This window comes from Hirundo rustica, chromosome 2, assembly GCF_015227805.2.
Source record: "Hirundo rustica isolate bHirRus1 chromosome 2, bHirRus1.pri.v3, whole genome shotgun sequence".
Classification (NCBI taxonomy): domain Eukaryota; kingdom Metazoa; phylum Chordata; class Aves; order Passeriformes; family Hirundinidae; genus Hirundo; species Hirundo rustica.
Window position 1 is genome coordinate 26,349,947 of NC_053451.1, and position 27,340 is coordinate 26,377,286.

Here is a 27,340-nt window from a genome sequence, read left to right on the forward strand (position 1 = left end):
TCTGCCCTTTTGGACATGCAGGTCTGCCCTGGTTCCTTGTCCCAACATCTGCAGTCTGGGCAGAATGGTCAGTCAGGTAAAACAAATTGATCCAATTCCTGAACATGTGTTGTTCAAGAGGTTTTTATCACCACACAAAGCATAAAGCATTTCAGGAATATGCAGGTGGGAGGTGGAGAACTGATCCAGCTCCATGATGAACCTAATGCCAACTATGGAACTGCAACCAAGGAAACATCTCACCCTCACTGTATCTTTGCTCCTCTACAGAAGAGCAGACTTAAATCTCCGAAAAAAGAGTGTGCATTTTCATCTTGAATCCAAATCCAAGTCCACTTACAAGATTTCTGACAAAAGTTTTCGCTTTCTTTTGTCATCAGTTATAATTAGAAGTGACAAAATGAACTGCCTGTTTATCCATTTTACTGTTTGGTATTCTTCCTTGAATCTGCAGTTTGAGCAGCCACTTTGGAAGCACTACAAACAAAACAATCTGCTTTAAAACTAGCCAAGAACAAGGAGAGCAGGAGTAGGACAGGATGAAGACATAAAACCAGTTCTGGAGGGTGGAAAAACATGTTCATGAGAGAAACCAGGCTCTACATCCCAGTCCCAGAGTGTGGGGAAGACAACAGGACTGTCTGCTACAAGCACAGCAATATTCAACATTCAAGGTAAAGTGATTAGTATGGAAAAACATACATTAAGAACACACATGCACACAAGAGTATATCAAGACTAAAATATTAGGCAAGTATTTTATAGCATTAGAAGAAATTACTTCATAATATAGGTAGAAATATGAATTCTTAAGTCAATATCCAAAGCACCTCTTTAGCACAACCAACTGTGGTTCTGAGCAACTTCAGCTGCAGCCGGAATTGGCCAATAGTTTTGAAAAAGTGCCAGAAGGGATGAGCTGGAGTCTGAAGACTCATCTTAGACTGTTTTCCTAAGCTATATCCATTTGGCTTAAAGACAGACAAAAAAACCAACTTGAACAGTACAAATAATGAAAAAGCCCCTAAAACAAAAAGGAAGTGCTAACAAAGTTGGGAGGGATCCTGCCCGGATCTCCCACAAGTTTATTATGAAGGCAAAGGGATGCAGAGAAAAGTCCTCGTGTATTCATCCACAAGAGTGCACAACAGCAAGGCAGAGATGCTCAAACTAATCTAAACATGATGGTTTCTCTCCCTGTCTCTTCCACTCTCAGGCAAATGACTCCTGTCTTTTTCCAACTCAACACTGACTCGGAAATTATTATTCAGGTGCCAGCTAAGTATAGATCTGGGGATGGTGAATAAAGCCATTCTCTTGAGTATAATCAAATTTATCTCAGCAAAGATATATTTAAAAAATGCCTGCATGTTTGAAAATCCTTACAAGTACTTTCAGAACAGGAGAAACAAAGGTAACCAAACCAGCACACTGAAGACTCACTGTCCATTTTTAAGAGCTGCCTGCAGTAGAAACTGTTTCCATGTCTATACAATGGAGACAAGGCAGAGGTTATGATTAAGTAAAGAATGTCTTTGCTGTTACAACTTGTATTGTTCTGCCATCATGAAACACGGGCATATATAAGCATACATATATTTCATTATTCTGACATCATACTGGCAAACATGTGGCAGTATCCTTGGGTAGGGAAAAGAGAAAATCCAAAAGAGTAATTTTCCCCACACAAGAAAGGGCTTAAACTACATAATTCTATTATATTTACTACAATCTTTATGAGATCTTTTACTAGCTACAAGAGGAAAGGTAAGCTGTCACAGTTGGACATTTTATATATTTCTGGAAGTTATCACAGCACTACCTTTGTTTTTCATTACTCCAGGGATCTGAGACCTGAAGGTAGCATCTGAGTAACGCCAGGATAAAGGGCAGCTGTAATGGGGCCACAGTAAGCAACACCAATCTACCACAAGCTTATGAGGAATGCCTTAAGACCTTTTGTTGGCTGTCCCCTGTTCCCTCCCCGCTTCCAAAAGGGCCAAAAGATTCACAGAAAACTAATCACCAAAGCTGAACTTCAACAGCCCTGTGATTTACAGTCTTGCACTTGATCCTGGATTTCCTGCTTGGCTTTCCCGTCACAGAGTTACATGGTATAGATGAAGCTTAGTCAGAAGAACAGAAACAAGTATCAAGATTAGTAACACAGCTCAGACTGCGCTTCTGAGAAGAAGAAAGAAGGCTCAAGGAGTTGAGGTGGCTGAAAGACAGGGAAGCAAAGATATGACCCTGTAAAAACAATAGCAGCAACTATCCAGAAAGGGTAGGAATTTCTATTTTATGAGCTGACACCATTGGAAAAAATGGACCTGCTTTCCAACCCAAGATATACCTGAAAGACATATCTGTGTGTTTAAAAGCCTGTCTATTCTTTTCTGACTGTTTTAAGTCAGCCATAATCACACCCCTGCAAAACACTTCTCTACAACAGGATGCCACTTACTTCACAGACCAAGGGAGACAAGCTGTAGGATGCACCTCCGTAAATACAAAATATTCTATACTAAGTGAAAATAAAGGGAGGTTTAGATGAACATTTAAGTTACAAAACACACTGGTATTCTGAAAAGGACTCCCCCTGCCAAAGCACCAAAATGTCCTGGATTCCCTCTGTTGAGGCTGGGGTTGTAGGGATAGGTGACAGAGGAAAAGAAGAGGGAAGCCATGTTTCTTAGGAATGATTTAAGAGATTCCTGGAAAGTTCAGACTGTCTTTTCTTTTGCTAGCTAGGGGCATGTTGAACTTCCATCATCAGGAGCCTCATGCATGTAAACTGGTATAAAAATACACACATGCTTGGCCAACACAAAACTATGTTGGAGGTGAAAGAGAAGCCTCTCTAAGTTTTATAACAGGAGACTCCAACTCTAAAGTTACAAATTTACTTCAATCTCAAATTGTCAACAAACTGAAAAATCAGTCTGAGACGGGTTTGCAGTGCAAACTCATACTATTGCTGCAGCATAGAAAAATACTTTTTAGAGTGTTAGTTAGACTTTTCTCATAATTTAAGAAGGAAGGTATCAATACTGTATTAGGATAATAACAATCCATTTCTACTGAAAAGTGTAAGATACATCTATGAAGTTAGGCTTCAAACAGCCATAAAACTTGTGCTCAAAAATCCAATTTTAGCCCAAGATGTATTGAATCTGAAAACCAATATTCCTTCATAAATTTGTCAGTCTTCAGAGTTAAACAATTTCTCTGTCTCTTTAAGAAGCCCAGAATAGATTATACTGCACTATAACACCAGCCACCATTCTTCTTCACAAGTAGGTAACAGAAAGTGTAGCAGATTACACATCCTCACAGCAATACTGAGTAGGAAAGTAACATATCAATGCCTCCCAAAAATGCCTAAGAGAGTAGACCAGAACTAGATACATCCAATCCAAGTCAGCACCACAGAATTTCAGATGCAACCTATATGTAATACAGCTTCCAAAGAGAATTCTTGATTACCACCTATGCACACTTCTTCAGACCAAGGAAGTTCCCTGAAAACGAGACCTTATTTTTATATAGATTACTGACCTGGAAACAACCAGTTCCAGGTTGTTGCATAGAAACAGGCACTGGGCATCTCCACTGCATAATACTAACTCCAGGCAGGGCCTACAAACCCAACTTTGACAAACACCCATGCTGTATTAAACAGCACAGAACAAGGAAAATGCTCTCATGTCTAAGAGCTTACAGCAGAGAGTGGCTATATTCTCAGCAGTTCTCTTTCAAACATGCTGAAAGTAGCTGCCTAGAAGTTATGTCACACATACAAAAAAAAAAATCTGTCTGCCGAGTCCCCTGGTCATAACTACTCAACAAAAATAACCACCTTCTATCTATTGTCATCTTCAGTAATTTTTCAACTTAGATGGCAAAGATTTGTGCTTCTGAAGCTGCAAGTTCAAGTCCTGTTGACAACTAGCTGTAGCAGTCTAGTTACATACACAGTTGTAACAAAAACCCACAAACAACCGACAACATCACTGTCATTTCTTCAGTCACTCCTGTTTTTTCAAAGTCAAAGCTCTGAAGAGGTTTTTGTCACTATTCAATTCTAAGATCCTCTCAGAGGATTGCCTATGCCCACTGACATGTCATCAGATGTTATATCACTATAACTGGGTAAGAAGAACCAATTCTCTGTAATACTACTACTCAGATCTATCGTGGCTCAACATGCTCAAAATGTTGAAAGGAAAGGATCTTGAGAAGCAATGCACCGAGAAGATAAGAAGATAAGCATCACTACCGGCATCATGCTGGGTAATCCATTTTTTAAACTTAGCATTTGTGTAATAAGCACAGATCTCATAAATGAAGTGTCATGTAACCCAATTGTAATAAACTGGTTTAAATGCTATTCTACACCTGGCTGACATCAGAAAGGGCTGTGTGCAGAATGACTTGAGAATAAGAAGCTACGCTGCAAGCACAACTCTCCAAAACTAATTGTGACCTAATGGAAAATGCAAATTTGATCTTCTGGCAAGCCTGTCTCATTTCTTAATTTTACCTCTGCTCCTCTACAACAACAATCAAAAAACCATTATTTATAAACAGAAGGAAGTTTTATTCTTTTCATGAAGCTTCCATTTGCTAAAAGTTGTGTTCTAAGAAACCATCAAGTCCATACAGATGATTCATAAGACTGTTCAAGCTAATGCTTGATTATCATTTAAGCTAACTATGCAACTCAACTCCACGTCCTACAGTAGAGCTCTGCACTTCTACTCCACTGTATATTAATTTAACCTCCCCTAATCCAAATGCTTCAATGCAAGAATTCAGATGTGAATGTGATATTCAGTGCTACAAAGTTTTTGGGCTTATTCTTGTGACTTTTACCAGGATACAACTCACAGCTGAAAAGATCACTCCCAAGGACTTCATCTGCTCTAATTTTTTCCTTCAGGAACATAAAGTATTAAAAAGCCTTGCTGGATTTACTAACCTCCCATACTATTATACATCACTTAACCAACGCAAAAGTAACTCTGATATGGAAATGCAAACCATGGATTAGTGGGAAAAAGAGACATAACTCATTGGAGAATCTATCACAAACACAGTGATGGGTAGTACTGCCCTGGCGGGTAGCTGTCAGGGATGTGGCCTGCTATCAATTAGCTCTAATTAGTTTATTCAGTGTTTCTACTGCCATAGAGTATTTGGTCCAAAAGAATCTGCCCTGGACATATGTTCAGCTAGGCATGCAACCCTTGCACACACAGATACTACTTTCTTAGCAGAAGGAAACCTGAGTGCTGATATAGGATGGAAATACGCTGTGACTGTAACAGACACTTCTCAAGCAGCAAGAGGAAATGTTAACTACGCAGGCTTCAATTGTTTGAGACTCAATATTTAACTTACTCCACACCCAAGAGGCTGACTAAATGATTGTTACTTGGTCCCAAGTCAAATATTCATCACTAATATGTGGAAGACCAATTAGTTGTGCAGCAATGTAGTTGTTTCATTGCTAGCAGTTTCCTCTTTGGTCACGGAGGTCATAATATTGCCTGCATTGGTGTCTCCCTATGAAAGCTAGATAATAAGAAATTTTAAGAAGTAACTCCAAGAAAAAAAACATCTCCACTCAACAGCACACCTACAGAAGTACAAACAGAATATTATCTATGAGAGAAGCATTTCTGAAAGTGACTGTGAGCCCCCATCACATTATTTAACAGCACTACAGAAGTGCCACATACACACTGAAACACTTTCCTCATTTCTGTGTGACTTTTGTATATATCAACTGATAGCATGACAGTATGGAGAATATTGCAATCTGCTACTAGCACACACACTGCTATCAAAAAACCAAACCAAACCAAAAAACAACCCACCTATAGGCAACCCCCAGACCAACAGATATTACAGTGTACTGCTTCAGTATCTCCTTCTCCTCAGCTACATCAAAAGTCTGCAGGTCCCCAGTTTAGTTAAAGGCACCCAGTTTAGACTGAAAGCCACCAAATCACTGAACAAACTGAACAACTTGAATTTTCACTTCCAGCCCACATCTTTATTATTCAGATCATATAGACTCACCTTAGTCCATGGATGTGCCTTAATCTGAGGAAATTTGAATTCAGTATAGTTTGGATTCATTTCTCTAATTTGCTCCCTTGTAGGCGTTCCCAGAACCTATACAGAAGAGAAAGAGACAATTTGCTTAGATATGCTTCATATGGAATTAAGACTGCATTATAACTTATCAGACATTGAGACAATTGAAGTGAATCTATGTAACTAGTAACTTAATATAGTGTTGAGAGCAAAACAACAAAACTTTTTCACCCAGGAAAGGAAAGCCCTCTCTCTGGGCACCTTTCTCCAGTCTTTGACCACTGTCCAGAGTAAAAAATGTGTTGTACTCTGTGCTGCTGCCACTTGCCCAGTCAGTGGGCAACACTAAGAGCCTGGTTGTTTCTTTATTCCCTCACACCACAAGGCTTTTATACATACTTATGAGAACCCCCCCAACCAAGCCTTCTCTGCTTCAGGCTGAACAGTGCCAGCTCGTGCAACCTCTCCTCATATGACAGATGCTCCAGTGCCTTAATCACCTTTGTGGCCCCTGCTTCAACATCAGTGGTCTCTTGATGGCTATTCAGTTCATGCTCCAAGCCCAGTGTCAAAAATTTAATTATCTTATAAAGTTTTTCACAAAATTAAAACATCTCTCTCAAATGTAGCAATATTTTGGTGGGGTAGAGAGTTCACTTTAATTAGGTTTATATAAAGCAGTACTACCAAACACATTGCAGTTCACTGCATGTGGTCGATTAAGGATCAGACAAGCAGCACAGACTGTATTTCACAAGTCACAAACAGCAGTCCTCTGACAAGCTTCAAAGATCAGCCAGTTACTGCTGAGTGTCTCCTGCACTCCCCACAAACAAAACCGTGTGGGTTTGGGCGGTGCTTCCTCATCTCAGTATTTCCACATGGACGACAGACTGAGTTTAAATCGAACTTGGAAGTATCTAAAAGGCATCCCACCTCTGGTTTACCTTCACCAAACTGTACTTCTCATTCCCAGAATCTGCACAATGTTATTTATGGATGCCACTTAGTTGTATGAGAAATAACAAACAATTGCACAACTCTTTGTAGGGGTGGGTCCATTTGGAAAGGATTTCAGAAATCCCTTGAGGAAATAAGCCTGACAGTATGGCAATAGTGCTTTCTTTTCAGTTAGCCCCAAGTGTGAGAGAGCCATTGTCTTCTAGCTATATATAAAAACTGCAAAGTATCTTCAAGAAATGCCATTGTTTTCTGCTCACACCCAGTTCTGGGCACCTTTTTGCTCTGCCAAGAGAAGGGGAGATGGCAGAAGGCAGGAGTCACTCCTCTGCTGGGCTCAGCCTCATCTATAGGAAATGTGGAGTGGCACTATTTCGGCCCCATGATAAATCACTCCACACAGCTTAGTGTAATGTTATCATCTCATCTCATCAGACTGCACTGTCACCATCAGGCAACAAATGATCACACAATGCTGGCACTCTACCTTGCTGCTTGATAAAGAAATATCTGGTTACAAATTCTGGTATCTATGTACATTTTCATTCGGCTAGAAGAATGGAAATTATAAAAATGCACTCCAGAAAGTCAGGTAAGGAGGTAAAAGAGCAAAGTAACTGCTGTTTGAGTAATTTGTGGAACAGAGAAACTATCATCAAGTATTATGAACAAAACTTGGTATCTCTTTTTTTATTTAAAATAAGACTTGCACAACACATAAAAAATCCTACCCACAAAGCAACCTTTTAAATAAAGAGCAGCAGCAGAGGAAATAAACTCTGCAACTTGTTCAGACAGTTGCTTCTTAGGTAACAAATCTGACCAACAAACTGTATGAAACGAACAGAAATGTTTTGTAGATCACATCACTCATGAGGATTTAAAACCCCTCTAATTCTAAAAGCCAAGGGCTGAGTAACCACTCTCAGAGATGCCAGCAGATGTTTTTTTGTGCATGTCTGAAAACACTGCTTTTGCTTTGGGGGGTAAAAAAAGAGAATGTTTGAAGATTCCATATATTTTGCTCAACTTTCAAAGGAAAAAGGAATTGAAAGGAAAATGTGCCTTTTCCCTGCTGTTATTCTGTCTGGCACCCACCAGAGCATCAGCCACCCAGCTGCCAGCCCTGCCAGGATGGTGCTGCTCTCAAATCTTTGATGATCATCACTCTCAAACACTTTCAGTTCAAAAAGATGAGGAGATTTCACACCCTTAAACATTATTTTCATCCCAATTCAGGACAAAGGTAATTTTTAAAACCTTGGAAGTTTTTTTTGATTGCTTAAATTAACTTTCTGAACGATGACAGGCACCTTCTATTGCTCTCTCATCTTTTCTAAAAGTTAAGTTTTCAGGCCTCCCTAGTATAAACAATACTTTTTAAAACACATGTTTACCTTCTTTACCCTTTTTCTCCTCAAAAAATTCCTCCAATAGCTTTTCTAAGAAGCAGCGAGTAGATTTATTTTTAATATAGCCCAAATATATCAAACTGGCTCGGTTGCCAAGGCTGCTCAGAACAGGAGCCTACACACTGCCAGTATATTTAAAGACCACCTATAGCATCAGAGAACTCAGATTAGATAAGCAAGGGCAATTTCATGGAAGAACCCACAGACAATGTCTATTCATACATTTCACTGAAAGCACAGCTGTAACTCCAAGATGATGGGAGAGGGCAACTCCTAAACTCGAGCACGGGCATCTGAGCAACAGCACTTAAGGTTTCATGAATGCTTAAAAAGAAGGGACTGAAGAGGGATCACGGTAGCTGAAAGAAGGGATTCTCTGACCTTTCAACTGACATAGCAGCCTTAGACATGTGAAATACCTGTACAAAAGGAAAAGTGACTACTAGTAGCTACACAGTGTATTTATATTTACTCTGTTCCCTAGAAACTGTAAAACCAGATTGGCTTTCAATTTGTACTGAAAGAGGATTAAAGGAAAAAAAAAACAAAAAACCAACCATGAAACAACATACCCCAAAGTCTAACCAAAAACTGAAGAGGGATAGTTTGAAAGGAAGAATAGAGGTTTTAAAGACTGTGTCAAATTCAAGTTACAAATTAGAACAGTGATAAACTGCCAAATTGTACCAGTATCTTGAAGAGGTCCTGTAGGGGATTTCTCCTCACTCCCTAACATACCAATTCCGTTTGCTACATGATTTGAAATTGTACCTCACTGATTCATACCAAATTTTCAGTATATTAGGAATACCTTCAAGTAACCTTGGTAACAGCAATCACTTAAGCTGCTGCAAAAATTGGTCAGAATTCTGCTTTTGAGAAAGAAGCATAAATTACTGTGCTCATTTTTGGCAGAATTGCTCCATGAAACAGCTGCTCTTGGTGTATCAACTCTGAAAATACTATGGAGCAGATGTTCCTTGGAGAGCTTTCACAGACTCACAGAAAGGTTGAGACTGGGAGGGATCTCTGGAGGTCATCTGGTCCAAATCCCCTGCACAAGCAGCACTGTTTAAAGCCAGTTGCCCAAGACCATTTCCAGATAGGTTCTGAGTGTCTCCAAGGATGGAGACTCTCCAACCTCTCGGGGCAAACTGTTCCAGTGTTTAACCACCCTCACAGCAAAAACTGGTTTGTGTTCAGATTCAATTTTATGTGTTTCAAGTTGTGCCCATTCTCCTTGTCCTGCCATGGGACGCCAAAGTAAAGAGGCTAGATCCCTGTTTGAACCTTTCCTGTACATACTCTGTACACTGGCAAGATCCCCAGTGATCTTGTAAGAGTCAGAGAGCTCTTAAAAGATACAGATCCAATACTGAATTCTTCAGGTCAAGGCAGATGGCACATACTATTCTGCTTCCTGGGGAGTCTTATGGAAAGTGATTTCATCAAGGAAAAAGTTGTTTTGTTTTTTTATTTAATACTTGAAAAACAAAAAGAGAACCAAAGTAAGTAGTGTACTAATAAAAATGCAGTTGTCTGATGGAATCAATTGAAACTAGAATGAAGACTCAACTTTCAAATGAATTAAGGGGAGGTCTATGTGACACTACAAAGCATCTTCCTGCAAGTGAAGATGCCAGGCCAACTAGTTTTGTTCTTCATTACTGATTGTTACAATCATCTCTTAAATAAAATTAAAGAAGCATTATTTAATATTAACTAAAGAATACACTTGCTGAGAAGCAGACACTGCTCTGATTCTCCTAGGAGAAAAATTGAACACAACAGGTTTCACAGTATATTTTGTCAAGTTTTTCCCTTGATGTAATTCTGTAATGGATGAAGCTCCCAAAACCACTTTTATTCCACGAACAGAGTTCCTGAAGGCAGGGTAATGATATGTATCTCCTGCAGTTAAAGAAAAGCTAAGATAAAGAAAGGCTCACAAGAATGTCATCCTTACCAAACAAGCAGGGGGCATTTGTGAACCTGGAATAAGTCTGGAACTTGAATAAAGATTTTCAGTTTATGTTCTTACAATCAACTTTTATAGGAGGAAAAGATGGATTATTCAGCTCCAAAAGACACTTCAGTTACACCTCAGTACCAAGACAGCTGCTGCCCACACCTGCTTCACTATGCAAAACTGCGCTGAGTCATTTATGACCAAACCCACACTGTTGCAACAGCAGAGGAAAAAGGAAACTGCAGGAGTTTGAACAAATCCCAGTGGAATAAAGGCCCTTTATGACACCATTGTTACTGCTGAACATTTGCCAAAATGTAATCAGTTAGAAGCAAAGGGACCTTGGTTAGAACCAAGAGTTCAGAAGCTCCAGCTGGTAGTAACTAGAGAGGGGAGAATGTGATAATTTAAATTAGACACCTCTAGAAAGCCACGGCTGCGGTGGTATAGTGGTCTTCCCTGGGAAAACTGTGCAAGTTTATGAGGAAAAGTATTCCTAAAAGTCTGATGTTTATGGCTTACCAGATGGCACAATTAATACTTCTGCAAACATGACTGCAGCCCTTCAGAAAGTTGTGAGAGCTGTGCCAATAGTTGTTTTAAAAATTCATAGTGTAGCATCTCAAGCAGTTAACATGGCTTGAGACAATACTTCAAGAGGTCTGTGGTAGAAAGTAAAATAAACTTACCCACTTTATATACACTTCCTTTCAAAACCACTTTCTTGTCAAACAATGAAAGCCAACTAAATATAGGTATTTTTTCTATTTATAACATGAAAGGAGCTATACATCAGGAATAGGAAGAAACCCATTGTCACCGCTGACATGAATATAATTGCCCATCAACTTTTTATACTGCCTGCCTGCAAGCACTGGAAGTAATGAATTAAGTGAGGCACAGGAACAGCCAAGTTGTGATGCAGGGGGGACGTCAGGGAAAAAAATGCCGGGAGACTTCCCTTAGGGCTGAGGACAGAACCCACGTGAAAGCCCATGTCAGACGTGGGCAGGTCGTCAGCACAGGACCACATCCAATAAAATAAAACACTCTCCTATGGCTTACTCTGCCGGAAGAGAAGGCTCCTCTCTGCCCATTAACTACTCTGACTGGATTTATTTTATTTCAAAAACTGAGCCCAAAATAGTACCTTGACATTTGAGTATGAGCCATATATTATAATTGCAGTCTATACTTAGCATTAGGCGCAGTAAAACTGTCAAGAGCCCAAAAAGTTACACATGAATAGGATTCCTGATACTACTGAACTTGCTTTTTCATACATTTTCCCCCCTTACCCAGGGAGCTATGAGAAGAAGATTTTCTTATTCTTCTTAAATCACCATAAAATGCCAGTTTTGGTGCAAGGAATAATCACAGTGCAGTAGCAACCAAAAAACTCAAAGCAAGCACCACCCCCACGCCGTAACCCCCACTTCTTTCCTGCAGTTTTCACAAGTTGGCTGATCCATCTCACACTCTAAATAGCAGCGTATGGAAAAAAATATTTCCGGTAAAGAAAACACCAGGCAGACTGGCTGATGCTGTCCTCCCCATGTCCCAGGGCTGCTCAGACAATTATTGCTGCTTCGTTCTTTTGACAGATAACTTTTTTTTTTCTGCTTTTGAGAGGAGGGAAGGTACTAAACAGAAACTTTGAGAAGAGATAATTATCTTAGAAACCAACCTGTCACCCCTCTGACATTCACTTCCTGCAAGAGGAGTAAGGCGCAACCACTGTCTGCAGGAGCTGTACTTGAAGCCATTTTAGTTTGGAAAGCAAACGTCAGCCAGTTTTACCTTGACGCTTCTGGGGTGCTCTAGAGCTTGTGGGGCCAAGAATGTCAACAAATTGCCAAGCTTTCACCAGGGAGCACAGCAGTCCTGCAGCCACCACTGCTGCACTGCAAGCTGTGCACTGAAGACTGGAGAATTAGGAAGGAGCCTTACTGCATCTCAAAGAAAAATCACTTTTGTGGTCTAAATGCTCCTTCTTTCAAACTGTATTTAGCAGGGTCCCATTTGCATGGTGAATTTTAAATAGTGAAGTGGCAACTGCAACCCTCCTGGGCTGCTGGAAGAATCCATCAGGTACAAGGCTGCATGACTGCTCTGAGGTGTAGTGTTTACTTGTACATAATTTCTTTATGGGATCACTGATGAAATCCACACTACCACCACTGTGACTGTTTCAGAAACTAAGCACATTTCTGAAGGAGATGTCACTTGAAAGCCAGTAGGGGCATGAATTTTAACGAGTATATTAAGTTACCCACTTGAGATATTCCCAGTGATGGGACAACCTAACATTTGGAATAGCAAGCAAGAGCTAAAAATAAGAAGTAAGAGTCACCATTCAAGATCAAAATTTGGAAAAAGCACAGCACATGATTTCTCTCCTGTAATAGTGTAAGTATTCAAGAAGAGTATACTTGGGTTAAACTATTTCTTCAGATGGAGCTCCAAGACAGTATTCCCCTGTATCAAATATCATTTTGTCAGGGATAAGTGGTCAAAGTTCTCTCCCAGCCAGACTGAGAACATGTGGAAAGACCATATTTAAAGAAATAGGAACAAGAGGAAAAAAATTTAAAGGAGGATTGTCTTTTGATGCAATTGAATGCGATGCTGCGGTTCTAGAGTGGCACAGTTTTTCAGAGCAGTTTGCAAATACGCAGTAGGTCTGGAAAAACTCCAGGTGCAACTATAAGGAGAAGATCTTGCAAGACTGTCTGAAATGAAACTATGTGAAGACTGTTGAAAGTGTATCAAAATCTGTCAAAAGCCAAAAATGCTTGTGATGCAGCAAGAGACTGAGGATGTTGAACATACGGCCTGCAGGAAGGGCAAGCTGTGCCAACTGATAGATCACCATGAACACAGCTAAAGAGAGGATGTCATCAAGAACTGCATGAGAAAGGAGAACTAATTTAATGTGATGGCATTTTGAAGTCATTATCCAGTATAATGCAAAAAACTTCACAGCCAGGTGTAGCATTCACTTGCCGTGTTGGGAAATAAACTCTGAATAATCACAGCTGAGTAAGCAACTGAAGAGAAAACTGAAAAGTTTATCTTGGCTCTAAAAAATGCCTCAAGTGTGACTGTGACTCAATCATCTTGAATTGATAAGAACCAGCAGTAACTTTTCTAAGATGACCTCTTCCTGCAGTGGAATCAACCAAGCACAAAGGATGAAAGCCTGACGTATTTCCAAACGTGTGGTTAAGTATTTTCTTACCGTAGTTCCTTTTTGAGAGTTTAAAATACACCATTATCCTGCCCCTAAGTTTCAGACACACAGTTCCAATGAAGCTATCTGAAAAGCAGGACCCCAGATAGTCAAACAGCAGCCTCCAGGTCCCAACCTACAAGCTTCTACCAAGCTCACTGCTATTCTACAACTGTCAGATCCCACAGCTCTGCTTCTCCCACAGCCAGCTAGCATTAAAATAAGTCTGTATTACAATGAAAGCTTTAAATACTAGTTTTCTATGGCAGCAAATGGAAGAGGTGGATGCCATCTGTCAAATTTTTTTAATGAATCCTACCCTGAAGGAAACTTTATACAACATCACGTTTTACACGTTGTGCCAAGATTTAACATTTCTGATTATTTTTATGCTGCAGAATTGCATGTCCTCAACTGTACTGAGGCTACAAAACTTTAACTCACTCACGTGGTTGCTTCTTTTATATCATCGTTTCAACTCTAAGTTGAATTTAAGCATCATTCTGAAAGTGCATAAGAGCAGAATGCTTCATGTCTTCTTTGCAGAGTTAAAAAACAGATCTGCTTAGTTTATTATTGGTCATTTTTAAAGGATACACAGTAGATGGGACAGATCCCTCCCAACAGCTGGCAGAATGGAAAAAAATTGACCTCACTTTCTATTTTTTCCCCATTTTCGAAAGGTGAGGAAAAACTTGAAGTGAACACACTTTCTCTCTCTACTCCCACCATGAGAAATACTTGTAAGTGAATAGAGCATTACAAGGGAAGCACCTTGTTATCCCATTCCTAGACAATTTCTCATGATTTGATCATGAACACAATATTCTTAATTATAACTCTTCACCTTCTTAATTATAACTCTCCACCTTCACCTTCTGCTAGGGCTTTTCTGGATAGTTTTTACAAAACTTCACAACAGAAGATTAGGGAGACAAGGACACTGAAAAGCTACCCATTTCTGCAGTTTGCCTTCAGCTTCTCTTCCAGTACTGCCTTCAGGATGGATATATGCTGCATAGGAAACAAATACTGTCAGAAGAAGACAGTACCTCCCCATTCAGGCTCACATTTTACATTACACTTTCTTCAAGTTTCAGTGAACATCCTCTTTTGTGACTACTGCTGTAAGATTTACAGTATTTTTCTGCCAGACTTTTCTAAAATATACTGCCTCAGTACATTTTGTTTCACTTCACTTCTGTGTGTAGTGGACTACATAGGTAACACAAGATGAGAAAACTCCAGCACAACACAGGTGTGAATGATCACTTAATATCCCTCTTTCTATATGTAAAGAATTAGTCAGAAGTTTGTTTCTGTGAGGGTGAATATCATCATTTCAAGCTGTAATTTACGGAGATACCCTTTACAGTGGGTACTCCTTCAGTTGCCTTCAGAAATAACAGCAGTTTGCCAGCGATATATCGTCACTACTACGAGTTAGTCAAGAAAAGTTTCCACCACAGATGTTACAAAGGCTACCAGCAATTTTACTCAAGTACTTCTCTGCTGCAATACAACTGAACTGTAAACAAGTAAGTGCCACAACTGGAGCACATACTTGCTATGAAATGACTGGTTCACAGATGTTTTCCTCAGTAGTGCTGAACTGATGTTAACAGCTTCTTTGCAAACTTTCAACCAAACCACAGATTTCTGCTTGCCAAGCCTGTCAATAATAAGAGACCATCTAAATCCTGATTATTTTCCTTTCACATTGTGAAATCAAAGCAATGGTAGGGCAGAGCACTGTGGTTTCACCAACAAGGGCCCTCTACACTCAGATTTCTGATTAAGCCATGGACAGTCACCATGATATAAAGTTCTATTTACAAAAATTCAGGTGGACTCTATTTACAAAAATTCTCATGGACAACATGTGAAAGGACCAGAGGACACTGTCTTAAGCTGCACCAGGGAAAGTTTAGGCTAGACATTAGAAGGCATTTCTTCACAGAAAGGGTGATTAGATATTGGAATGGACTGTCCAGGGAGGTAATGAAGTCACTGACCCTGGAGGGGTTTAAGGGAAGACTGGATGTGTCATTTAGGGCTATGGTCTAGTTGGCATGGCAGTGCTGGGTCATAGGTTGGAATCGATCTCAGAGGTCTTATTCAATCTTGCTGATTCTTTGAGTAGCTTTAGTTTTTCAGGATTTTAGACATTATTCAAGAAACAAACCAGGACTCTTCAGAAATGTCCAAAGGCAAACACCACACAAAATCCTAAGGAGGTCTGGTCATCTGCCATGGACCCCTTCGCACATCACAAAAGCAGCGTAGTAAAACACAGCACACCACACCACTCCAAGACATTTCTCAAAAGTTAAAAATATTGTCACTTGTACCATCATCGGCCCTACATCTGAAAGCAACTCTGGTTTTTCATTAGTGTTTCCTAAGCAAACAGACCCAACTTGGATAAACTGAGTTTAAAATACACTGGGCAGAAAGGCAGTAAGAAGACATCGAGAAAGTCATAGGGGAATTATGTGCAAGACATGGAGTCTCCAGAGGAAAGCTGCTGACTGGAAGATGTTCAGCAGGACAGACAGAAACTCACTACAGCAGAAGCCAGGTGTGCAAGGTCAAAACCTGGAAGAGATGCGGTGACAGTCTAGAAATGTCACAAGCCTCACCAGCCCATATCCTTCAGGCAGGAGAATGAATGACCAGTCAGTGCTGGTTCATGTTATACACTCTTGGGACAGGGAAAAAGACACCAGCACCTCATCTAGTCAATGACACAGACAAGTAGGAAGTTCTCCTTTTTCACCCACTGATTTGGGTTTTGAGGGGCTTTTCAAATGCATGCCACACAAATATTGATGCACAAATATGCATCAAGGTAGTGGCAAAATCAAGGAGAAAATTCTCTTAATACAGTCCCCTCATTCTTGTTTCCTTCACTGCAGAAGCTGAGAAAGGTAGACAAGTGTGCTGGGAAGTCAGACACCAACCTATGAACTATTCTTCCATGCCTCTGATTTGAGAACCACAGAATAGTCACAACTTTCCACATGAAATCAATCAAGATGTGCTTGGATGTAAGTGATATGTAAGTGTTACATATTCTGACACATTAGTTATTTTACCTGAAAAACAAGACTCTTCAGGTGGAAGGTACCTTTGCCACACATGTCCTGATTCTCTATCTGCAAAACAAGTGCCCTTTCCCACCTCTCATTTTAAAAGAGCTATAGGAGGAAGGAAGAAGAGAAGGCAACTACACATATGTGAAGAATCTGGCATAAGGAATTTAACAATATTGTTTTCAAAGCCAAGTACTAACTGTGTGCAACAAAGGAAAAACAAACTCTTGAAGAATGAAAATAATACATTAATAAATATAGGCTCAATATGTAAGCACTTTTTTCAAGAACACTGGAAGTGCAGTCTTTTATGAGGGGAAAAGCCCCAATATATTATGCATGACTGCAAGAAGAAAAAGCAAACATCAGGTTCTCCAAACAGCGTAAGAAGTGTTTTCAAACACTGTTTACATGCAAACCCCTGTACAATCATGCCAGAATATATGTATGTTCACCAGTTTATAACAGTGCCTGTTTTCATACTGATTCCCAAGGAATAATGCAGTCAAAACAACACTTAACATTCCATACCTTGATTATTTCCACCAACTGATCCACACCACTGTCACCTGGAAAGATGGGTTGTCCTAGTAACAGTTCAGCCAATACACAGCCTGCTGACCACACATCTAAAAAGGAAAGGTGGAGGACAGGGAAAGGTATCAGTAAAATATACATATTAAGCCATTTATTAAAAACCCAGCCATTTTAAGCTACTTACTTTATCCTCTGCCATGTTCAATAGTGTATACAACACAGTTAAATATAAACATTTCTATCTTCATGTTACCAGATACCTGGTATAGAACAACAGTGTGCAGACAGTCCTAGAAGCCAAACTGTGAGATAATGAGAACTGGAAAATCATGTTAAATGCCATAACATATTGACATTAAAACTTACACACGCAGGGAAAAGACCATAGAATGCTTGCCATTTGTAAATTGAGAATTTCCCTAAACCCTGCGTTGGTTTAAATCACACTGATCATGAACTATGCACAGGTATCACCCAACACAATGGCAGATATTTCTACTGTTTCCAAGTGTTGAACAGACAGTTTTTCATGCATATATTGAAGGCACACATGCACTGACAGATGAACCAGTACTGCAAGTGTTACTGGTATTCTGAAGTACATGATGATTTAAGGGATCTGGGAGGCAGCCTCTCTAACCAGTCACTTCAAGATCTAATCTTTATCCCAATTCCATTTGCCAGCTTGGATGAGCAACAGAACTACCAGTCACAGGTCACACGTCAACAGCATCTGTAGAAGAATCCTTTCAAAAAGGATTCAAAAATCCTTCCACCAAAAGCCTCAAGTAGTCCTTAGGAGCTATTCCTCCTACATGAAAAACTTTCACAATCTATTGCAGGTGTATCTTCTTATATAATTAGGCAACTGAACATTACAAAAGCAACTTAGAAATGTATCTAAGTGTACTACCAGCATTTTTTTTTTGGAATACAATTAACTAAAATGAAAAATCTAACAAAGCAAATGCAGTAAACACTGTTTATCAAGTATTTATGAGGAACTAATGTAATTGCACAGCAAATAAATGGGATTTTAAGCTGCTCAACACAGTAGATGCATTGTACTTGGATGCAGAAAACTGCTTCTCCCCAAGAAGAGATTCACTATAAGGTTTTCTAGAAAGTCATCAATTGCTGAATGAATACCTGAAACCTTAAACTAAAATCTAATTTCAAGCAAGCAATCAGCAACAGAAGATCTGTAAAGCCTATATGATAAAGAAACACCCCAAAAGGAAAAATCAGTCCCCTTCCACCCATATTTCTTTAACTCTCACCTACTTTTATGAGTTAGCCTTGTCCCTAGGACAATTTATCTCCTGAGGCTTTTTCCACCTGAGATAATCTATGCTATGGCAGAAATCCTTATTCCCTCATGTATTTAAAATATGTCCCATCCCTGGAAGTGTTTGAGGCTGGCCTGAATGGAGCTCTGAGCAACCTACTCTAGTGGAAGGTGTCCCTGCCCACAGCAAGAGGTTGGAACAAGGTGATCTTTAAGGTCTCCTCCAACCTAAGCCATTCTGTGACTCCATGGTTCTGTGAAGCAGGATATACACAACCCTGCCAGTTATAACTAAAGGTCTGAGTAAGGAAAACATCTCTGACAGTTCTCCAAGCCATCTATTATCACTTCGTCACAACCACTACAGAGCGGTACAAATAAAATCAAAAAAAGTTTTCAGGAATTTAAGATTTGTAACAAAATAATACCCCCTACTTACAATGTAAACAGTAACCAGAAATAATTTGAAGCTTAGTCTTGAATTTCAACAAAAAAATACAAGATGACACTTTTAAATTTTGTAGTCACATTTAATAAAATCTGATATGGCTACCGAGGTGCTAAGAAATCTTTTGGACGACAAACTAAGAAGGAATCATGTCAAGGATGTTTAATTGCATCCAACTGCTAATCAGTGTCTCTCTCTGACAGCTCCTGCCGTTGGACCAACACATACAGCAAAACCAGGATGCAAGGCATCTCTTTTTGTGTCTCCCACACATACTGGGTTTAGAGGAATTACACAGCAGTTCAACACATAGCATAGGTTTCTTCAGAAGTATTGAAGAGATAGATTAAATGTACTAAGCAGAGCACTGTAACTTAAAAGTCTATTTAAATATACCTTTAAAGGGTTTTAAATAAGCTGAGTCCTTTACACTGTCCTTTACCAAACAAGTAGTTACACCAAATATGTAATCATTATTTACAACTCAAATCCTTATTTTGCACTGAAAAGGTTATATATGGCAAGGAAAAATATTTGACAGAATATATATAGAAACACAAAGCTGACAGGAGAGTAATTCATGAATCACAATTCACTTCCTTTTAAGATTTTGAAACTATGCTAGCATTACTTTTTTCAGATTAGACTGTGGCGTTTTTGAACTGTTTTAAATAACCTTCTGGCCTGGCTGCTCCATGAAGTTGGCTTTGTGCTGTTCTTGCTTTTCCTAGTTTCCCTAAATGCTTTTGCACTCCACTAGCCTATTTCAGACAAGCCTGTAGGGCAGAAGTCTCAAATCTAATCCCAAAATTTTATAAAAGCAGCAGGGAGCATCAGTGCTGCTGCCAGGGTGAGGAGGGCTCAGTCCCTGGGCGAAGCGCTGGGCTTGCCCCAGCCCTGCCGAACTGCCAGCTGCAGACAAGTCAAACAATGAGCAGGTCCTTGCTCAAGAAGGCCAAGCACAAACAGCAGAGGGCACATGAGAAAGCTGAGGGCATCACATGGCAACAGAAGAAAAAAACCAAGGATGTAGGTCATGAGGAAATAGGTGGCAATGGCTGAGCAATATTTGCTGCATTCATGCTGGGTTTAATCCCTCAAAACGTACAACAAATCCATCAGAAACCTAGGTAGTAGTTCCTTCTGCACTGAAATCTTCCAAACTAGGCAATTTAATGTCTTGTTAAAAGTCTATTTACTCTTCCTTTATTCTACCTGCTAACACTTTAAATACACAGCGAACTAAAACACAGGCATTTCAAAACCCCCATTTTTTTCCAGGCATATAATTTCACCAACTTCCAAATTAGGACTTGAGCAATGTTCCCTGGGCAAGGAAGTGAACAAATCCTTGAAGCATCCTTAACAAAATCCAGAAAGTAGAGGCTGACTTAAGCAGCTCCAAGGAGGGACAGAAACAACTCACAATATACACATGTATTTATACAACTCTTAATAAGCTACGTACAATAAGGAACAAAGTAAGAAATTTCATTTCTGCTGAAACTTGATGGAATTTCTGCCATTGACTAAAATTTGGTTCCAGGATAGTCTCCTCTTTTTCCCCCACCCCCTTTATATATTGCATTTTAAAATTTATCTACCACATCAGGATGGTAACATTTTTCCTCAAGCCTGAAGTAAACAAGTACTAATTTCTGTATTTAAAGATATGATACTTTAAGGAAGTGATCATTTTTGATAGTTTCTTCCCAGACAGTTTTCTGTCTTAGTACAGTCAGAGCTAATTGCTACAGATTAATACATGGTTTAACTACCTGCTCCCACAGGAGAAGAAACATTTTCTGAACTATTTATTTTCAGTATGTGCAAGTTAATTAAAGCAAACTAGGACTCTCATTCACATGCTTTAAATTAGCTAATAAACAAAGTAAGAGAGAATCTTAAAAGAAAATATGTAAGCAGATGGTCCTTATGCCAAACTAGTTAGGACAATGTGAAATTTTATAAGAAAATATTGAAAGCTATTCATTTTAAGAAAGCAGGCAAGGGCACTTTCTTCATACCTTCAGAGAAATGTAGTCTACACAATAAATAAATACAACTGCCAGGCAACAGCAATCTTCAAATAAGCTTACTTCAGATAGTTTTCATACATTACAATGGTAGCTAATGCTGTATCTTTCCTAGACTAAAGAACACTGAGGCAAATACCATTATCATCTAACCAACCTCCATTAATTTAAACACACAAAAATTCATATAGCCTCTTGTACTACAAAACTCTTAAATTAAGTTTCTACTACTTTATTGATCTTCAGAGCTGCTAGATGGACATTGTCTAATAATATAATCCCCATAATGCCCTTGCTTTTGAATGCATTCTACCATTACAGAAGGTAAGGAAAGTATTTCTCTTTAAATCAGAAAGAGGCATTTCGGAGGACCACCTGCAAAATACACTCCTTAGCTTTAATTCTAAAACGTGCAACGGCCATTTTGAGTTGGAAATTAATACCCTGTCCACAGATTTCACTTTTTCTGATCTCAAACTCTGCCTTTCCAAGCTGAAAAGCTGGCCCTCTTCTTCACAGCACAAGCACCATTCACTGTATTACACTCTAGCTCCTCTAACTCATTATTTGGGGGACATGGAGGAGGAAGGGAAAAAAATAAATAAAAAAGAAGGTTTCTCTCATCCACTTAGTACAAATTAAGAACTTCCATTTATCTGATGCTTTATGGGTCATATTTACCTTCCTACTTTTTTTATTACCCTCATCTATTAACCTCTGCCTCACTATCCCCTCATTTTGATGAACTTCCTCCATCTTGGAGGTGACTCAAAGTTGCTGCTCTGGAAACTGTAGAAACAAACCAAGAGTCAGAAAAGCAGCCCTGGGAAGTCATAAAATCAACAGCTTCTAGTTGCCAAATGCCAGACCCCAAAGTGCTTTTCACTGCTGATTGTTTGAAGCAGTATTTGGGATGTCAGAACAAGAGCAAAATTCAGGATTACAGGCAGGTGTGCTATGTTGGTGGAAGTTTTGCACATCAAGCCATCACAGATCCATGGACTGTGGAGAAAGAGTAAGGCTGAAACATGGAAACACCTGAAAAGACATGTTTATTCCAGTATTTGGAACAAAAAAATAAACACAGGTATCTCTATTCTTGTGCAACGAAGAGATGAACTACAATGACAGGTGGTAGAGTAGTTCAGTAAATTAAACACACCTGCTTATTTTCAGCATTGGAAGTTGCCATCTGAGAAAGAAGCAAAGCCTTCTCGCTGTTTGGCAACAGTTCTGGGACACACCTGGTGGTGGTTTCTTCCCCAAGACACTCTGAGACAGGCCACCTACACAGGCCTGCAAAAGAGCTTCTGCTCCAGGCTGCTGAGGTGAAGCACTCACGCTTGCTAGGAAAGTGAATGAACAACTTCATGATACTTATTTTTGGACACTCCAAGAGAAGCCAGCAATGGTCATGCAGATCAATCTTCCCCTGCCAGTGGCTATAAATGTCACCTCTGGAAGGCTCCCAGCTCCTGCCAGCGCAGCAGTGGAGCAAACACATTGAGACCAGCAGCCCCACGTTGTGCAGAAGCACCACCAGGATTTGCTGAGCCCTGCCCTTCCACCTCAGCTAGGGAAAGAGCATGAGATGGAGGCAAAGCTCAGCTGCACAGCCTCTTTCCATACAAAAGGAGCACGTGGCAACAGAAACATCTGCACCCACCCCTACTCCAGTGCCTGTCCCAGGACAATGTAGGGAAATGTGGGCAGCTGTCCCAGGGTTTTTCAGCAGCAGCATCATCCACATGGCCAGCACAGCCAGAACCCTGCCTTCAATATACTCTGGGATGCTATAACACACACAGACTGGCAAGGAAGAAGCCTCAGACAAAACACTGTCAAGGCATAGCTGAAGGGCTTGGTTTGGGAAAAAAACCGACAAACCAGCTCCTCACTACCCTCTCCCCCCCCTCAAAAAACCCCAAACAGCCAACAACAATAACAAACTCCTACAAATCAACTGCAGGAAGCAAAGGATGTCCATTCCCAGCAAGCTTTAGGGACACACACAAACACACTTGCAGAATTCATAGCCAAAGGTGCACAAAGGCCCAAACTGTACAGGCCATGAAGGCACTCAATTGACAGGAATATTTGTGCCTGACGACTGAAAAAATCTTGTAAAGATGTAAGGTAGGCACAGAACAGGGCTATTATGGGTATGGATTTATAGCTATCTGGCAACAGTGACTATTTAAAAACTTGAATAGGTCATTTCCCAGGTCATTATTTTAAAAATAGAGTCCCAGGTCTGCTGGAGGCACTAACTGCAGTAAATGTGATTTGATGCTACTCTTACTATAGTATATACTTAAATGCAGTGCAAATGTAGCACTTTACAGAAGTGTAACAAACATCACATCCCTGGCTCAGTTATTTTTTAAAGGAACTTTTTGGGTTAGAATTGAAGTCATGCACTTCAATGAAACAATCAAGATCCTAAGAAGTTAAATGCCAGTTTACAGTTTGTTGTGACATCCAGGATGAAAAGACACATCCTGGAACCAATTGCTACACTGACGAGCAAGTAATGTCACGAGGACAAATTCATGTGTTTAAAGACAACCTGGATGAAGCCAGACAGCCTAATGCAACTCCTGGTTACAACGCTAAAGATGACTAAAAACTGACATGGTCATAAATGCAGCTGGCTGTGCTGTCAAGCCAAGGGCCACCAGTGTCACTGCCTAGTCCTAAAAAGCACTTCTTGCTCAGAAATATTTCCAGTAATTATCCTATTGCAGTGCATTATAATCATAAGCCCTGCAGTAACATTAACAAGCAAAAAAAAAACCTTGACAAAAGAAGCCAGAAGCTTTGCAGATAATGCAGGAAAATTTCTACTTAGAACACTTTTTGGCTTTGTATTCTTCACTGATTTTATGTTCACTGTAGTTTTACTAGAGGGTGTTTAACTGGGGGAGTAAAGATCCCTGCCTTACGTGTAAAGCTCACTTTTTGTTACCACACGTGCACAAGTGATTCTTACAGAGTGATAAAGACTACAGTGGGAAAAGGTTGTTATGCTAACAACTCACAAGAAAAACAAGAACTAGAAAAAACCAAGCAGGCCAAGATGTAAGTTTAAAAGGCAGTATTACAATACTGAGGCATTTCACAGTTCCCTATACTCTGTGCTACGGATAAAGCACTAATAATTACATGCTCTTTTAATAAATCTGTTTGCTGATTGGTATTCCAACAAGCTGGATAAGTTTGCATGAACAATCCCACGTGAAATAAGGAAGAGTTCTCACTATACACCACTAATGCGTACCCAGCAAGAACTAAGAAATGTGTACAAAGAGCAGCACCACAAAATTAACCCTTAGAATTTCTAGCATATTGCAGAACACTGGGAAACTGTAAAGCTTGTAAAAGCATTTTCTTCCTGCACATCTCCCTAATCCAAAGACTGCTGAGGAGTATTAATTTAATTTTCAAGCAATTCAGTGCAAATTTCAAAGGACCTGGAGGGACAGGTGGGGTTTTTTGACACAAGAAAGTCAGAACAATGACTTAAATTCAAGGTATTTCTGGAGGCAAGTGAAAAATTGCACTTCAGTTCTGAATTTTTATTAGAACCATTTAAGAGACCAGCAGGTAAAACACCAAAAATGGAAGGTGCAAGTTGAAAAGGGGTCTGCACTTGAAACAAGAGACACTTCACAGGCTTATCTATAAAGCAGTTTCTCTTGCTGACACATAAAATACTTGTTTTATGCAGTTATCCTCTGAAACAAGAGGTCTCGGGGCACTCTGATAATGCAGCTCAGCCAATCTATTAGCTCTCAGCTGGCAAAAAGATGTCAAATGGGATCAGCCACTTTTCCCTCACTCATGAGCTCACAACACTTTGCTTCTACCTGGGCTCTGCTGCTTACTTGGACTGTTTGGACAATGCTGATTGCACTCACTCACACAGCAGGAAGTTAACCTGCCAAAAATTCTTGTCAGCTGATGCCGAATCAGCGAATTAAACAGCAAACTGTGAGCGCCAGGGTATCCGGGGCAAGAGCAAGGGTGGGGCTGCCACTTTTGGCACCAGCCAACAGTAAGTTCTGCCCTTTTATCTTTATTGTGCCATTATTTTCCCCAGACTACTCTTGGTTCTGCCTCTTTTCCCTGCCAGGAAGATATGCAAGAGTTGCTACAGTATATACTGATAAGTAGTAACTAATAGGAAAAAAATTAGTGACAGCAGGGAAGTCTTCAGGCACATGCTGAGGTTCCTTTTTAAGGAACAAAACTTAAGAGTGAAAACAAGCCAGCCAGCCACTGAGTTTCACAGTAGTTCAAACACAGTAATTTTAAATATACGGGTTATAAACATAGTCTGCCAAGAGTTGATTATGATCTCCAAATCCTTTTGAAAACATTAAAACTTGCCTAAGTAACTCAAGTCTGTAAGCAAGGTAAAAGGTTCCCCAACATTGTGCCGAGAGCCAAATCTACTCTCTTTTGCACTAGAACTCAGAAGGAGCCCAGGTAGCATCTTGACTGAAAAACTGAGGCAGTTACCAACAACCAGCCAACATACTTGTTCATTTCCAAGATTTTAATTCTGCTGTTCATTTTTAGTTCTCTGCTGTAAGAGAACTTGGCTGTTCCCTGATCTCCATCAAACCTCCAGCTTCCCTAGTATTTCCATGACACAGCTATGTGTCAGGTATGTATAAAGAGTTCTTTGTGTTCAAAATTAACGACTAAAGGACAGCAAAGACGAGGAGAATTAATTGAATTAGGAGGACTGCTGTACACAATATATTAAAGCTGTAAACAGAATTTAAAGTCAATCATTAGGCCACACTTACCTCCCCCTATAAACTCTTTACTAAAAGCCAAGTAAATAAATTACAGATTTATGTCTAAACCACAGCACATAAGAAGCAGTAGCTGATTTTCTACAGACATTCTTTACCGTTACCTCAAGTTATTAAAATGCTTTTCTGGCTTGAGATCTCATACCTACTTTTAAACTAAATGGCAACATTACATGGATATTATTTTTTTACTTGTAATCAGATTTCCCCCCTCTACATTGAAAAAGCCCTTTTCCCAGTGTAATTGATGCTGAAATCTCAAAAGATGTAGAAAGCACAGCAGCCATCTAAAAAACATCTGCATTTCTTTAAAAAGCGGTACCTAATAATTTACAACAAAATTCAGCCCCTGGATCATATTTGAGACCTCTGGAAGCCTTTACACTTCAGTACAGGATAAAAACTGAGGCAGTTGGTCCAGATTTCAGCCACATGCACACACATACCTATACTGGAGGTATAATCGGTGGCTCCAAAGATCAACTCTGGCGCCCTGTAGTACCGAGAGCAGATGTACGACACATTGGGTTCTCCACGAACCAGCTGTTTTGCACTGGAAAGGAAACAACAGTATTTCGGTCATCAACACTTTTACAATATTGCTGTGCAGACCAACATTAAACTTTGGCACTCTTCACCCACTCCCAGTTCCCAAATGTTGAAGTACAATGTTCTTCTAAGCTGATGCAAAGTGACTCCTTGATTCACTGTGAAATTAGTCCAATCCATCAAGCATCTACCTTGTACTGGGGACAGCAAAGGAAATTCTGACTACAGTCTAGGTGAAAAATGGGTTGAAAGTTCATTTCAAGTTCAAAAGCTATGGACAGTCACAAGGACTGAGTGAGGTATTTTTGTTTGGTTGGTTTTTAATTTCCACCAAAATATTCTGCCTCTTTGCTACTTAAGGGAGTGTGGTATGAGATGATAAAGAAAAAAAAAGCCTTTTCCATTGTATTCACATGCTAATAGTCCACGATTAACATCAGGGTTTCTTTCATACTGTAATCGATCAGCCACAAAGAATTTAACCTACAGTATTGCCTCATTACTTCTCTTTGAAAGAATCCAAGAAAAGCATAGACCACAAGAACACATTACTTTGGGAAAATGAGTCTATGGGCATATTAAACTTCTTTCTTAATTAACAAGTCCTAGACAAAAAGGAGCTGGAAGACAAAACTTCCCTTTCAGAAATGTGACTTTCACCTAAATAGCACCAAACACTGCAGAGTGGCAAGCCAGCCAAATCCAGTGTTCAGCTCTCCAGACATTCCTCAGCCTTCAGCAAAGAACTTCCATCACCCATTTAAAAAAAAGTCTCAGTTTCCAGTTTTCTATATAGAAACTACAGTTAACAAATTCCTACTGATAAAAAATAGTAAGTATTCCCTTTATATGCATTGTCAGTTTTGAGCTTCAGCGTGATTCC

At 39.7% G+C, this 27,340-nt stretch overlaps 1 protein-coding gene across 3 annotated transcripts in view; it reads right to left on the minus strand.

Annotated features, from left to right (window-relative positions):
* The window catches only part of GSK3B (glycogen synthase kinase 3 beta), a 149,619-nt gene that overhangs the window by 25,321 nt on the left and 96,958 nt on the right, over positions 1–27,340 (minus strand). For all 3 annotated transcript variants that reach the window (XR_005704511.2, XM_040090940.2, XM_040090949.2), the window contains exons 6-8: positions 26,355–26,461; positions 17,305–17,402; positions 6,088–6,183 (exon numbers count right to left, since the gene is read on the minus strand). Coding sequence is in view for 2 of the 3 variants with exons in the window: in XM_040090940.2 (XP_039946874.1) it covers positions 6,088–6,183; positions 17,305–17,402; positions 26,355–26,461 (301 nt within the window). In the remaining variant the exon portion in view is untranslated. The remainder of the gene's footprint in view (positions 1–6,087; positions 6,184–17,304; positions 17,403–26,354; positions 26,462–27,340) is intronic.